We start from the raw sequence: 15,519 nt of genomic DNA on the forward strand, positions 1-15,519 counted from the left end.
AGGTGTTATAGTAGCAATTTTGGATACTTCTGATCAATGCTTGACATGAAATAGATGAGATTCACAACTGGCACAAGAAGGTTGAGTTGTGAAAGGGAAGGTTGCTCTTTAAGTAATGGAAATCCCTCATTTTCTTCAAAATACTCTTCTAATAGTCTGTGAGAATAGATGCTGTTATTATATCTTCAGTTTTATAAAAGTAATTAAATTATTCCATTGTAGTATAGATTTTCAGTTTCACTACAAATCCAAGACAATAGCACCAGCCATAAGCATATAGGTCTTCCAGCAGCATCAGGTTTAACTTAAATACTTCAAAACTGCCACAATGAAGTATGTCTGGGGGAAGGGTGGAGGGAACAAACCTCCTTACTAAATCTTATACTAGCTCATGTATTAGAAAGCATCACTGAAAAAGTAAAACAAAACCAAGTGACTTAGGTTATAAGAGGTCACTTCTTCACAACAGAAACTACAGCCCATTTCAAAATGCAGTTCACAAACTGCATTTAAGGGGAGAAGGTGGAAGGAGAGAGAAAAAGTTAAAGGAAGCGATATCTAACCTGGTTTCTACCTGCCATTTCACTCCATGGTACAACTGGTGGGAAATGACAGAATTACATAAGAAAACCAGCTCTGCTGCCTCCCTGACAATAGGAGAGCTGTTGTCCTTCTGGTTTGGCAGACTGGATAATAGCCCCAGTTCATATTCCCCTTACTTACTAATACTTCCTCACACAACAAAATATCATGTACTAAGAGAAGATTAAAGATAGGCAGGTTCCTGAATCATTTTTACTTACTTATGGGAGCTTATTGCCCTAGGTGAGCAACTCAAATGACCTAAACAGGCTCGTCTCAAAAACTCAGTGCAACTACCCATAAAACAAAAACTCAGCAAAAATCTTCCATGTGCAGAATTTAAAAAGGCGAGAAGTTCTGACGATCAGACTTAACGGTCTTACCTCCTCTTCTTCATCAGTACTGCTTAGGTCTTCTGCTTTCACCTTGTTATATATTTCTAATATATCAGTACAACTCTGATCCCTGCAGGACAGTAACAAAAGCCAAAAACACATAATCAAGTATCTCAGAAACTCAAGATGTCACATCTATAAAGTAAAAAACATGCCTACCCAATGAAGCGAAGTAAGACATCTGTTACAATTTTGGCTGCTTTGACTATAGGACTGTCTGGCTCGTTGAAAGTCCTGGCATTATGTTCAATGTATCGTACCTCCCACATCAGTGCAGAGATTCTCCTAGGAAAAAAAAAAAAAAATAATGGAAAGGGTTGGAGAAGAAGGTGTATGCTATTTTCCTTCTGAGTTCAGTAGGATTCCTCAGTGAAAAAAGGAATCAGGTAATCCAGGTCCAAGGTAAACAGGTTGCCACAGACCAAGGTAAGTGGTTTCTCTTCACATACTGCTGACTTGCTGACTGCTCCAACGCGCCGGGCTGTGAGAGCTTTGTGGCTCTCTTCAAATCAGCAATGAATGGAACAAAAAGAGGAAACAAACCTACACAAGGAGACTGTTGACTGCTCCCACTTAGAGAAAGCCTTAGAGATACAGTGGTCCTCAGAGGGGAAAAAAAAAAAAGAGTAGGACTTTTTTTTTATCCCTAGGTTAACTGGAAAAACTGAGATTTCTAGTTTACGGCACTATTTATCCTACTTCTGGCAACTGCAATACAAGCAAAGCAGCTGGTGCAAATGCAGTAGAGCTACAGACGAGGCAAATATGTTCTGCCTGCAACGCATCCGGAGAGTAACGCTCAATGTGTTAAACAAAAAAGGCACTCCAGATCCAGATATACCAGCTTTTGCCTTAACAATGTGGCCAAAAGAAATTATTATTCAGGAAGACTTACTTTGACCAAGGCCAAATAGAATCTGATCTTATGCTGTTGGTTTATCAAAGAAATCTATTGCTGAAGTGGCATCACACAGTATTCAGCTAAACATATTGTCCTCAATGGGGCTATAGTAAGTGTAGATTACAAACAAAAATCTAACTGACCTATAAAATCTGTTTTCAAGTCTCCTCCTGATTGTGGTGAGGTCAGTTGGATAAGCAACAACAGTGCAATACATGGGATAGGCACTAAGGTCCACCGGAACAGCAAAGGGATTAGAAATATCTGAAAGACAAAAGATCAAAATAATATAAATGCCTCAGAAGATATCAGAAGAGAAGTTATCAGATAACTAGAATCCCTATAATGGTTTCTGGGTTTTCTTTCTAAGAATTCAGCAAAAGCAATAGAGACCTACAGCTGGATATGTCATTACTCAAAGGGTAGGATTCTCCCTCTTCCGCCATCTGTTAAAAAATGCTTTTTCAAGAGTAGTTAAGTATTGCATCCGAGATTTGCATGCCAGCAGCCAACCGTATGGCTGAGAAGCAACATGGCATATGCACTGACAACAGGAATACTACAACAAGCAATGCAAACTAAGAATACAGACATGTCCTGTGTATAAATATAGGATAGAATTTAAATAATAGCATGCTATTAAACTGCTACAAACTAGTTACAAGGTATTTGTTGCCCAGGATGTTTGGTGAGGACTTATTGGTGTTTTTTTCAGGGGTTTATATTTAGATATGACCCACTGAGAATCCCCATTAAGTTGAAAGGAAGCAGGTTGAGCCCCAGAAAAAAGGGAGTATAACTGAGAAGGACACCATATGGAATTTAAAAGGCTCTTTTCAATGATTTACTTAAGCACATTTCAAATACTCCACACCAACTCCCAACGCTCCATCCTATCTACTCTTCAGTCCTGTGCCCCCATGCTGAGATTCTTAATACCTCCACCTTTTTCCTCCAAACATACCAAGGGAAAGAAGTTGCTCAATCCCCCGGATTACTCGTTCACATTCTTCATCTCTGGAATGGGCCCCCCATTCTCCTTCCTGGGGTTTATAGAGAAGAGCTGTCAGCTCGTCTGGAGTCACAGGAACTCCAGCACCAACCTCCTCTGGATAAGCAGCTAAATACAAAGAATTCAACAACAGTAAGCACTAGCAGTGGCAAAAAACTATTCACTTTGTACATGGACATGAATTCAACACACACTTACTTCCTTCTGGAATTGGTTCCATGTCCCACGGACTCATCCTCTCTCTTTCATTATTGTCCCAGCTATTAAAAAAAATACATTCAATGCATAAGTTAGAGCTGAATATAACAATACACCTTTCCTCTACCAGACTTAAACAAAAAGGTCATGCCTATTAGAAACATGACATGTCACTAGCTACATGCCAACTCCTTATTTTCCTTTTGTATCTCCTATATATTCACTGCACTGCTGTTTACACTAAAAGTGTTGTTTTATGAATAAGTTCATAACTAAATAAATAAAAACAAAGTGGCTGATTATGTATTTAAATGGGAAAAAGGATCCTAGTTGTAGAGGCACACATTTAAATTGCTCTTAAACATCAAGAAGACCCAGAGCACGTATCACACGTGTGATACATTACAGCTATGTAAATACTTACTGAACACAGTAGCACTGGAAGGAACTATCGGGATATTCTGCCTGGAAAGGCTGCTGACTCTCCACAGTTCCGAACCACCAAGCGTCATCTATTATACTGCGAAATCTATCCCCTATAAGGAAAAACATTGCATTCAGGAAACGAACAACATAAACAATTGTTAAATACTTCTTTTTTATGAAAGATGAAGTTGATTCTCTAATGCACTACTTCAATTCTTACATTTTGCACTACAGGAATCAAGCCCTGCCCCTAAAGAGAGGGCTTTCACATCTCTAGTAATTAGTCACAGCTGCCTCCATGCCTCAAATCACAATGTAACAATGGATTCTTCTGCTATCACAGACCTCATAACAGTTTCTCTCATTTCTTTTTTTTTTTTTTTTTCTGCTACAGGAATCGCAGCAAACATCAAATAAAGTGTCCCATGACCACTCTAATATCATGCATGGTATCATGTAAGAGAGAGGCTGTATCCTATTACACAACTGCAGAAATGTTGCATCAACACATGGAAGTGGAAAAAAAGTAGTCACCTATTTGCCAGTTCCTTTCTTTGGCTTCATTATAAAACTGATGCAGCACAAGGAAGTCAATAACATCTGGCATATCATGGTACCTTCATAAAACAGACAAAAAAAAATTGCTTCTATGACCCATAGGCATAGCTCCACATGCACAATACAGTCTCCAAACACAACTTTTCATGCATTTTGTTTTCAAGTTTGGCGTAATAAGTAATTAATGCCATCATCATGCATTGCAAGACAAAAAAAGAAAGGAGGGGCGAATCTTCTAAATTGCAAGAAAATCTCTTGAAGACTGTCATCAGCATTTCAGTTACTTACTTTATGGAAAATGACTCTCCTGTCATTTTGCCTGTGATTGGATCTAGGAATGCAAGCTTCAAGCAGCAGAGCGTAGGAGGCCCAACTTCATATTTAATTCCTACAGTCTTCACAAATTCTTGTTCCTATTCATAAATAAGCATGGAACAATATTATTTTAACTTGCTAACAACAGAAACATCCATGTTAAAGGACCAAACATATTAATAAAAAACAAATAGGTTTCCATTCTAGAGCCCAGGTAATTTCATCCATGAGAGTTTTCTTTTCAAAATACTTTAAGTCAATCACAGTCACCTTAAGAACGAAAAAGATATGAGATGCTCATTCCCTTGGCAGATTTTTGAACAAGATACCCACAAATCACTTAACTTTCGTAATAAGATTCTAAGGAACATACCACTCTAGTTTTAACCACGCTGACGGTACCGAAGGTTATACCTGACTAAACCCCGGGCCTCTCACCCTTGCATAGCAACATGCAGTGGAAATAAAAGGAAATTCTTCCTCTTAAAGAGGAAATTCAATAATAGCCTTTATGTTCACATCCTGTCAAACACCAGCTGGTAGTAAGACCTCTATCCTAAATGAAATACTATTTCCTTTGCCTTACAAACTGATAATGCCTTTGAAGATTACAGCTGGAATCACTGAATACCCAGGACCAGTAACTGAATACTTTTCCAGTAAAGCAATTCTTTTAATTAATAAAACCACTGGCATACACATATATGAATATTAGCACATATATGTGCTCTTCTCTTGATACGAAATCTGAGTAAAGCGGAAAAAAAATAATACAGCAGCACTGTGGATTAAGTATTAAGGGACTCAGTGGTTCAAAGCAAAAGGATAAGAAAAATCTACGTAACTATGTATGCTTAGCATCTACCCAAGCAATCCGTAACACTTTTATTTTGTAAAAATACATTGTAAGGTATTGTCTTGCCCTTCCAAGAATTTAAGAATATACACAATTATATGCTTAGCTAGATCCACTGTTTAACAGAGCTTGCGCATACATTTAGGTTTTTACACCATGATGTCTTACTTCTTACCATAGCATTTAAAACAATAAATAGAACCCAGATGTTCAGGTCATTGTGAAGTATCGATAGAACTATTAACAGCTTTTGAGTGGTGGATTCTGCATGAATTAGTGTTAAGGAAAAAGAACAGAGTCATAAAATAACGACCCCAGAGAATCATCAGGTCCAAAATCCTGCTTATGGCAGGGCTAACATCTAAGTTAGATCAAGCCACTCAGAGCTTGCCCTGTTGAGCTTTGAGAAGTCTTCAAGATTCCATGCTCTCTCCAGGCAACTCCTTCCAGGGCTTAACTACTCTCACTCTGACTTTTCTTTTTTTTATTCAATGTTCTACATTTTTTTAAATCTATCAGGTAAGAATAACACACTAGATAAACTTTCACATTCTTTAATATCGTTCTGGCTTCCTATTATCAGGAACTGAACAGATGTAAAGGCTTTGTGTTAATGAAACCACTAACTTTAAGATTTACGATTTTAATTTTTATATTAACATTTTAAAGTAATGCTTTCTTCATATTTTTCATACTGACTTTTAATGTCAATTTAAAATTACAGACACGTGCAGTTCTTTGAAGTATTTATTTAACTTACCCTGAGTTCCATTTTGTTCCATGGTTGTTTTTGCATGTTAATACTGTAAATTTTTGCTTTCCTTACTGCCCGCACATAAGCTTCATGGCCTTGCCTAAAGTATATGACCTTAAAATAAAATAAAAAAAAACATATTCTTTTATTTTACTGATAGTTCTCTTCCTGCTTATTCTAAAATTTCTACAAACATCTCAGGCATCATCCCTTTCAGAACATACTGCACACTTCTTTATTTCATTATACAGCAGTCTTCTCCATAAAAATATTTATATCAGCCCCCAAAGCGGCACCTGTTATGTGCTTTCAAACTTGGGATCATTAAAAAGTATGCAGGTTTGCCTGAAGATGCACAATCAATTCTTCCTGCTATTCATAAGTCACGTGAGCACAAAAAGAGACATAGGACAGCTATCTGTAAGCAACTGGTTTCCTGAAAAAAAAAAAAGTTATCAAAACTCATCCTATCTTGAGCATGATTCACTGCAAGTATTGCTAGATTTAACAGCCCTGACCCAAACAAGCTCATCAGCCTCGGTGGGAATTGCAGAATTGCTATACTCATTACCTCATCTCCCATTTGTGGGACAAAAGGTGAGCGGCGGGGTATAGTATCCAAGATCCACTGTGGGGCAAGCCATTCTTCACTGGGTTCACCTTCCATCGAAAGCAGTCCACTTGGTTTCTGAAATATATTACATTAAATTTAGAATGCAAGCCGTAATTACTACGGTCGAACATGTGAAAAACTCCTCATACAACACTTACTGAAGATAACTAGACATAAGGGCAAAGCAAATGCTGGAATGTCAACTTCCCAAAAACCTCAAGTAAATAGTAGGGAATAAGACGTATTTGTTATAAATATAGTAGAAGATTAGAATGTTCATAAATAAAGATATTAATTTTCCTTCCTTAGAAATATTCTAAATGTCTTCTTTAGAAAATACTAGGAAAAAGAGACCTGACAATGTAGATACAATTCAGATGCATCATAATTTTACAACAAAACCACCTCGGAGTAAATCTAACTGCAGTGAAGAGCATAAATCTAGGAGAAAACATCCCACCTGTAACGGAGAACTACCTGTATGAAAACAGAAGTACATCTATGGCACCATAGCACCAAAAAATTACTCTGGTACTACAATTATTGTGCTATCTATAGGATCTCTCTTACAGTATATTTGTTTGTGAAAAATTTTACTTTGAAAACAACCACTCCAAAAAAGTATATTCATAAAGTCAAAAAGGCCCTAAAAAAATTAAAACGCTAACCTTTTTTCTAGGCTGTTTAAGTTTCCTTCGTTTTGGCTCCAGTCCTTTTGTCCCCTTCATATTTTCATCTTCAGAACTACTACAGATCTTCCGAGCTGCCTGCCTGGTTTGTCTCTTTGGAGGCTGGAGATTAATTCCAGCATCTGCTGTCCAGTCAGAATATTCACTTGATGAATCACTGTAGATAATAAAAAGTTGTAAAAAAGAAAACAGCACTTCAGTTTTCACACAATGGAGTGAAAGGTCCAAACATTCAACATGTTCTTCTGGTTATGTGGAACACATGTCAGGATTAGCACAAAATGTGAATTTAAAGAAAACCTAAGTGCTATCTAGTTTGTGTATTTCAGCAAATTATTTTAACAATTGCAAACTCACGGTAAAACTAGTTAGGGCTGATACCTATATTCTCATACTAATTATCTCACTGATTCATAAGCTGGCTTCATAAGAACGACTGCACAAAATGCATGAAAAATTTAGAAAACTAGAGCACCCTTCTAAAAATACAGTTCTGACTTCTTTAATATCCAAATAACACACATAAAGTATTTATATTAGCTCATAGCCCTTCCAGCCATAAAAGCATAACATTAAAAATAAGAAAAGAGACTGTAGAAATTGTACACAGATACATATTGACAACAGCAAAATTAGGACACACTGATGAACAGAAGTTATGTATGCACTTCTATCAATATTTCTTATTGCATATGACTAACTGGCATCAATTTTTTCAAGCCGTTGTTAATTAAAGACAATATTTTCTTACAAATGGCATTTCAAAATTGTTCTTGACTTTGCAAAAAAAAAAAAAAAAACCCACAAAAAATGCAATATAAAATGCTTCACAAAGAATTGGGGGAAAAAAGTCAGCCTTCAAAATTAAGGATTTTTCACACTGGTTTTCTGTTCAATACTGTTATAACAACTTCTACAATTACTTAGTCACTCAAATACATTAAAGTATTTGTCTGTTCACAGACCCCACAAATTTTGTTGGTTACCATTTTAAACTACCTAAGAGTACTAAACACTTTGCTTCAATCTGTCACAAGGTGTAACAAATCCGTACTGCCTTGAGATCAAAGTATCACAATATCTACTGTCTTACTTAAATTACGTAATCCACTAGTGTTAACAATTAAGAGAGCAATAATGCTACCTGGAACTACTTTCACTTTGCCATGCTGCCACAGGATCATCCATAGACGCATCGCTTGTGCCAACGGTCTCATCCTCCTGTATTAAACACAAAAGGTTTCACTTCTGGGCCAAGTTTACAATCTATTGTTTGCAAGCAAGTTATATGAGTTGCCTCGCCTGAGGAAAGCTTTGCATTTAAGGACTGGTTTAGCTTAAAATAAGTCCACAATTTCTTTCTGTATCTTAATTAATATTATACTATATGCTTATAGAATTTCTAGAAAGAGACATGTGAATTTTAATGGCATTAGAACCATACGATGAGTTCTTATGTGTCTGATTAATAAATTTTAGAGTCAAGTGACCAGCTTTATAGCTAGTCTGTATGTTCAATGCATTCACAAAGTGACAAAGTTCAGTCTCTTTTTTACTTAGCACGGTCCCAAAATGAGAACAAGTTATATTTAATTGGTATATTTTAAGTTCTTCCCTTGCCAATATCAATGATTAATACCAATACTCAATCTCTTTCAACAGCCATCTACAGATGAAGTATTGAATGTGACCTAGAATATATATGCAGTATGAAATCCCAAAATAGCAAGTGGTTTAACACAACCCAGTTAAATTTACTTGAAAATATTTCAGATTTCCAAAAATACACAACCTGTTTTAAGCCAGTTTTGAATACTGCACTGCCATTGAGATAAACAATCCTTCTCTCCCCGAGATCAACAAACTACAGTAACAACACAAATCCAAAAGACTCAATGATTTGAGTGTTTCTTCCTAGGTGGAGAAGTTCAGAGACTTATTTTTTATATATTTTTTTAAATATTAAAAATATATATTGAATATAAAAATTACTATTCTTTTTGAAACTCAGAGCCACTGACAACAGTGCTCTCAGCACATGTGTTGTCAAACCGCGCTATTTGTGAACAGGGGACCTATTGATATAATCACTTGATGTATCAGACCTCCGAGGAGCTGTCTGACTCTTCCCGTGCCCGTGCATTTTGACTTGCTCCTTGCTGATTGTGTTCTATGGTGGAGCGCGTTTGGTAGGCATGCTGGCGCTTGCGTTGGTTTCTTCTCAAAGACCTTCCACTTCCTGGTTGATAATCATTCTTTTATCACAGGACAGGAGGGACAAAAAGAAAAAGATCAGAGATTTAATAATGAATTGCACAGTCAAAAGATGCTTCATTAAAGTGACTGTACATTGTATCCCATTTACAAATGGCAACTAGGAAACCTAGAATTAGAATTGACAAGATATCTTTTACACGCCTGTGGTTCATTTCAGTGCATGTGTATGTGTGGGTTTTGGTTCAATATAAATTCTACTTTTTGAAGTAGCAGTCCTTAGAAAGGAAATTATAAACAAATATCATTTTTTTTTCTAAAAAAAAATACCTGCGGTCTCTGGATAAAATAAAAGCTAGACACTTAAAAAAGTGTGGTACCTCTAATATTTCTCCCAGTTTCCACAAGTCAAACTGAACACCCACTGTGGCTCTGCTCTTTTCCTTTCCCAGCATCTTCCCACTACTGAACCCTTAAGGATAGAGATTTACCACTGCTATTTACATATCAGAGTATAAAGACATGCAATTTACAGTTACAGAAGGAAGTCAGAGATCCAGAGAAACAATGAGTACTATTGATCTTCTAAATAATTTAATAAAATTGAGTTTTGGTTTTTTGTTTCTCTCTGCTCAGTGCTCAGCACTGCTTCACACCAGGTTCTCTCTGCTAGTGAATTAACTCACCCGTTGCAAGGTGTGGGATGGCTTTCTCTTCTTTTCAACTGTGTATAAATTAATTTCAATTTCACCTTTGGCAGCTCGACATTCTTCCTGGACCCTATACAGAGGAAACATCCATTTTATTCAATCAATCATCATATAACTTGACAGTCTCATTAATATCCACATTAAAATACTTCTGGTTCCCTTGCTATAAGACATTTGTGCACAAGTCCTCCTAGCAGCATCCACACATACTTCATACCTGGAATCAAAAGCTAAGGAAGCAAACTCGTTAGCTGAGCATGCATAATTATTTTCAAGTAAACTGAAATGTATAAAAATTATTTTCAAGTTTGTTTTTTTTTTTTTTTTAAATAAAGCTTCAGGAAAATGTGGTATTTGAACTACTGAAGAAAGATTCAATTGTGAAGAGAAGGAATTACTATTCTCAACTCTCCAGCAGGAGCTGCCACTCTAATCCTGATATCTGAATTTCTAAACAAACAACACGAACAAAAAAAGCCAACGCACTTCTGAAAAATAATTTTTTAAAACTTGTAACAGGTGTACGGAAGGATCATTAAACATTACATAATTTAATCTTTTTTCCCCTGTCTCACTTAGCATCTTACTTGCTGATGCCTGGCGGAAGCTCATTCACCACTACTCTCCTGCTCCACGCCATGAGATCTCTTTCTGTTGCCATTTGACTTCGGGGAGCATTGTGATGCATTTGCCGGACCCCTTCAATCTGACCACTTCTCCGGAGACCAACATTTGGTGGGGATGTAACATCCAAACCTGGACTTCGAAGAGCTAAGGAAGAAAAAGATTCTTCTTCACTTCTATAAACCATCAATAAAATGGAGAACGTAAAGCTTAAGGACTGCACAGGGATTCTTTTTTGGTGATAAACACCACTTATTCTATTGCTAAGTGCCTTTGTCTTTTGCTTCAGATCAATATTTTTGTGTGTTGGCCTTGGACTACTGGAGATGCATATGCTACCGTAACATCACTGTGGCTTGCTATATCTTAGAGATATCCGAGGCAAGCAAAGAATAGAATCTATGAGAAAAGTTTTAAAGGCACTTAAGTGACCTTCAAATCAAAGTCTTGTCAACCGTTTAAAGGCTCTGAAATCGTGAATCTTAAATTCCACGGTACAAGAAGAGATGAGGTTGACAACAGACTGCTGCATGGTTTAAGGTTTCTGTTGTACCTCTATTTGTTCTGTATTTGTAACAATTTTCTACTGTGTCACAGACACTGCTCCTGCTCTGGGCTCTTCATCAGGTGGCACTACGCAGTGCTACATACTCAGGAGAAAACTGACCCTTCAGGTAGCTGAACTGACGCTTCAGGTCTCACTTCAAGTGAGACAAAAAGGCCGATAATCTCAGAATCACTGTCATCATTGCCTTAATTTATCTCATCATTTGGGAACACATCAACACAATTTCCACGTGCTTAAATAGGCTTAACCACACAAATATATTGCATTCATGGTTGTGCAAACCTATATAAAAATATTCAGCTATTTAAATAGCAGGCACTTTATACATACTCTAATTAACTTACACAAACATAGCAAAGTCACTGATCAATGCAAGTTCTATAAGGTAACTACTTTAATTTCTACACCACTCATATCTGGAAATTCCCTTTCACACAACTACAGGGACATACAAATAAAATTGAGAACTGGGATTGCACGACGCATCAACCTATCAGAAGAAGCAGAAAAAACTTCTTGTGAGTTGAAGCTGGCTTCTAGGCCACCTTCTTAAGAATAGCAGTTTAGATCAAAGCAAAAGCATATTTTCAGCATTTTTCGATAATATTTTTCCTGTTCCTTCTTGAATTTAAAGACAAGCGACTCCAAATCTAGCAATCCTAATGAGCTTTGCCAGGAAATCTAATTCAAATACGTCATTTAACCTAGAATTAATTTATTAGCGGATGTAAATTTTTTAAAAGCCCTGGGTGACTTGCAGCACAAGTCCACAGCATCTGCTCTCTTACATCAACTGTACTCAGTCAGCTGCTTCACAGTCAGCTGTGCACATCTGATGGAGTTTGTTTTCAATTTTTAATCACTTAGTGTATTAAAAATAGAATCACAGTAGCAGAACACTTACCAGGTGAATAATCTCTGGCTTTCTAAGGAAAAACTAAGACAGAGCAACCATGTTTATTTCATAAACACTGATGCTCAGCCCTAGCATTTATGCTACAACAGGAAGCCATTAGTCTGTCACAACGTTGTATTCCATTGGCATTCTCTAATTATATACTGTTAGCTTGACATTATGCTGTTACAAAGTATCATCTCTGCAGTGACTGACATCAGTGACTGAACTTTATTTTTTAGGAAAGGCTTATAGCAGGAATAATGACAGTCTAATAGTTGTAGGTAATCAGATACTACCCAGTTAGACCATTGTGCGCCCTCAGCTGCACCTTAAAACTTTTAATTCCTCTGCTAGCATCAGCAGAATATCCAACTGCTCTACGCAGGTTAACAATGTGTATAAGAACAAGAGAGAAAAGCATCCTTAAAGACATAGTCTCAGAACTTATATTAACATGTTTTGATTAGTACTTCACTGTGCTCTAGGAAAAGACACGACGGAGATAAAGAAGGAACCCTTACCTCCATTAACAGAATGGGACCTGTTGAGTGGAGGGTTTGGAAGACTTTCTCCTTCGTTAATTAGTCTCAGATCTTGTTCCCTCTGTAGCTCTCTGATCATTCCATCAAGGATACTCTCATCCTGGTCATTAGTTTGCTGCCCGATGACTTGTTCAACTACTTCGCCATCACCTTGACAAGAGCAAAGCCACAACACCTTATAAAATGAATAATTTCTGTTCTACTAAACACCGTAGAAACAATCAAATTTAAAATTGTGCACAATTATTTGTGTTTTCTGCAAAACATCTGATCACCAGCTGGCCTTCTGCTCTCATGTAATAAATGGAGGCAATGTTTAAAAGAGAATTTACAATAAAAAACTAAAATTACAGACCACATGTAAAATATAAACATAAACCCTTAGAAACAGCAGAAATAAATTATGCTTCAGTAGGTAATAATGGAAGATCTCTTTTTGCAAAAGTTTATAACTACAAGGAAAAAAAAATCTTTTAAAAACCAAAAGCTATTTTTTCAATGTCTTTCTTACCTTTCTGCTTCCTTACCCATCTACATAGTTTACACTGAGGTTTACGGGACAATTCTTTAAGCATACTGTCCTATACCTGGTAGAAGCCCACAGATTTTGGAATACTGCAGTCTTCTCATCTTGCCTCCAGTCACGTTGATTCCATATACTTCCTTTATGCCATAAAGCCACCCCATCTCCTCTTCTACTTTTACACTGAATTTAAATGACTAGTTTTAGAAGACAACTGAAACAAACAAACCCTTATAGTACCATCCTACTGAGCTGGTACTCAGTACTGTGCAATACATGTATTATGCATGAGTTTCAGACAGCATACCATTAGCTACATATCCCAGTTGAGGAATAAGTTGTTCATCCTTGCAATTTTCCCTCCCTGGTACCAGCCGCTGGAATCTCGTGGGATGAGGGTTTCCATCCACATCCACCAAGAACGGAGGAGGCATAAGATGTGGAGCCTGTTGAGTCTGTTCATCCAACACATAGTTATTTGCATCACGGATCAGTGGTCGATAATCTGTATGGAAGAACATCTGATCTGGAATCTGCAAGAAAAGCAATTTAGTAAATAAATCAATGGCCGTTTGCAGCTGTCTTGCTGCTTTGGAATGGCTCCCATACCCATAAACCACAACTCCTACACTTAGGATCAGCAGAAGAAACGTTATGACAGAGAACAGATTCCTACTACAAATGCATTTTATTATCAAGGCCTGATGCAAAAGTTCAATAGTAAAATATGCCAACAGAGGTGAATAGATAAAAGTTAATGCTTTGTTCCCATGTCTAGAGATTCTCTAGTCTAAATCTTTTTGATTTAGGTAAACAGCAACTGCTTCATGATCTAATTACCATTTTGTCTGGGGGAGGGCGAGGGAATAAACTATAACACAAATACTTCTAAGACAAAATCAGGTCAAGACACAGATGAATTTAAAATTCATTCAACCCACCTTTTCATAATATTTATTGCATCCAAACCCAAATAGTAGCAGATGTCCATGAGAGTCTGTGCAGGCAAAATGCTGTCCATCTGGTGAGAACTTGCAATCAAAAACAGCTCCATGGCCTTGGCCCTCAATCTGTATACAAGCACAGAGCATCCCTCTCACAATCAGGCATTCTCTATACAAGCGTTTTTACGAAAATTTTACCTGTGCTCCATCAAATATTTAATCCTAATTCTGTGTAAATTCTCATCATGCTCAAGACTGATTTACGCTTATATTTTTTTCCACTTAATTATTAAAGCTTTACTGAACAATAAAGTCAAAACCTTGCATCTTCTCTTTGTCCTGAAACTTCAGTACCACTTCTAATGTATGTTCTGAAACAACTACCTAGAAGTCTACATTTTATGTTAATGGAAGACATAGGGCAAGCCTGCAGCAGAGATCTCAGACATGCGTTGGCTCTGTACGAGCAGGTTTCGCAGCCCCGAGTGCCAGGAGGCTAGCTCAGTTCCTGAAGCAGTACAGCTGCATTTGCTCAGCACTGGAACCAAACCAACAAACCTGGCGCTGGGCTCATTAAGATAAATGCAGCACAGATTCAGCTATACCGTTTCCCAGACCACAGCATTGTGCTACAACACACAGGCTTACTGGTTTTCATTGCTCTACCTTGGGAGTCCCTTAATCTTTTGCATGGTATGACCATGCCCACACACATGATTAATATTCAGGTGTAACAGACTCCATGAAAGACTTGCTGCTACACTTACAATATGCAAAAACATACTTTGGTATTGCTTACTCAAAGAGTACACAGTATTCTTTTTAATATGTAGAAGTTTTTCCCTAATCCTGTTGTAGCATTGGTCACACTAGGTATATAATGAAATCTCCTTTTGCCTCAAGATCAGTTTTACACAAACATGAAAAACACAAACCCAACCCCTCCCTGATCATTCTTACCATGTTAAAGTAATTGCGAATTTTAGTTCCTTTGTCTATATCCCAAACAAAAATATTTCCATCATGACCCGCTGAAAGTACAATCCTTTGGTCAAAGGGATGGGCCTCTAGAACAAAAACTTCATCATCGTGACCCTGCAATGAAAGCAGGGTGAAAAAGAAAATCGTATTTCTCCATGTAATATCTCCAAACATGGTAGCATTTAGTATGAGGACATCTCAGTTCAGGTAGTCATC

The 15,519-nt window shown here is 37.2% G+C and overlaps 1 protein-coding gene across 1 annotated transcript in view; it reads right to left on the bottom strand.

Moving 5' to 3' along the window:
* Positions 1 to 15,519, bottom strand: part of BRWD3 (bromodomain and WD repeat domain containing 3) — a gene marked incomplete at its 5' end in the record, with an annotated part of 57,082 nt that overhangs the window by 8,512 nt on the left and 33,051 nt on the right. The window contains 19 exons of the mRNA XM_082488463.1: positions 966 to 1,047; positions 1,137 to 1,262; positions 2,022 to 2,142; positions 2,843 to 2,998; positions 3,089 to 3,150; positions 3,513 to 3,624; positions 4,049 to 4,131; positions 4,361 to 4,485; positions 6,004 to 6,111; positions 6,569 to 6,685; positions 7,279 to 7,456; positions 8,444 to 8,520; positions 9,405 to 9,554; positions 10,200 to 10,293; positions 10,811 to 10,994; positions 12,835 to 13,005; positions 13,686 to 13,911; positions 14,320 to 14,448; positions 15,283 to 15,417. Coding sequence (XP_082344589.1) covers positions 966 to 1,047; positions 1,137 to 1,262; positions 2,022 to 2,142; positions 2,843 to 2,998; positions 3,089 to 3,150; positions 3,513 to 3,624; positions 4,049 to 4,131; positions 4,361 to 4,485; positions 6,004 to 6,111; positions 6,569 to 6,685; positions 7,279 to 7,456; positions 8,444 to 8,520; positions 9,405 to 9,554; positions 10,200 to 10,293; positions 10,811 to 10,994; positions 12,835 to 13,005; positions 13,686 to 13,911; positions 14,320 to 14,448; positions 15,283 to 15,417 — 2,436 coding nt within the window. The remainder of the gene's footprint in view (positions 1 to 965; positions 1,048 to 1,136; positions 1,263 to 2,021; positions 2,143 to 2,842; positions 2,999 to 3,088; positions 3,151 to 3,512; positions 3,625 to 4,048; positions 4,132 to 4,360; positions 4,486 to 6,003; positions 6,112 to 6,568; positions 6,686 to 7,278; positions 7,457 to 8,443; positions 8,521 to 9,404; positions 9,555 to 10,199; positions 10,294 to 10,810; positions 10,995 to 12,834; positions 13,006 to 13,685; positions 13,912 to 14,319; positions 14,449 to 15,282; positions 15,418 to 15,519) is intronic.

This window comes from Vanellus vanellus (genome assembly GCF_965231255.1).
Source record: "Vanellus vanellus genome assembly, chromosome: 10".
NCBI classification, from domain to species: Eukaryota; Metazoa; Chordata; class Aves; order Charadriiformes; family Charadriidae; genus Vanellus; species Vanellus vanellus.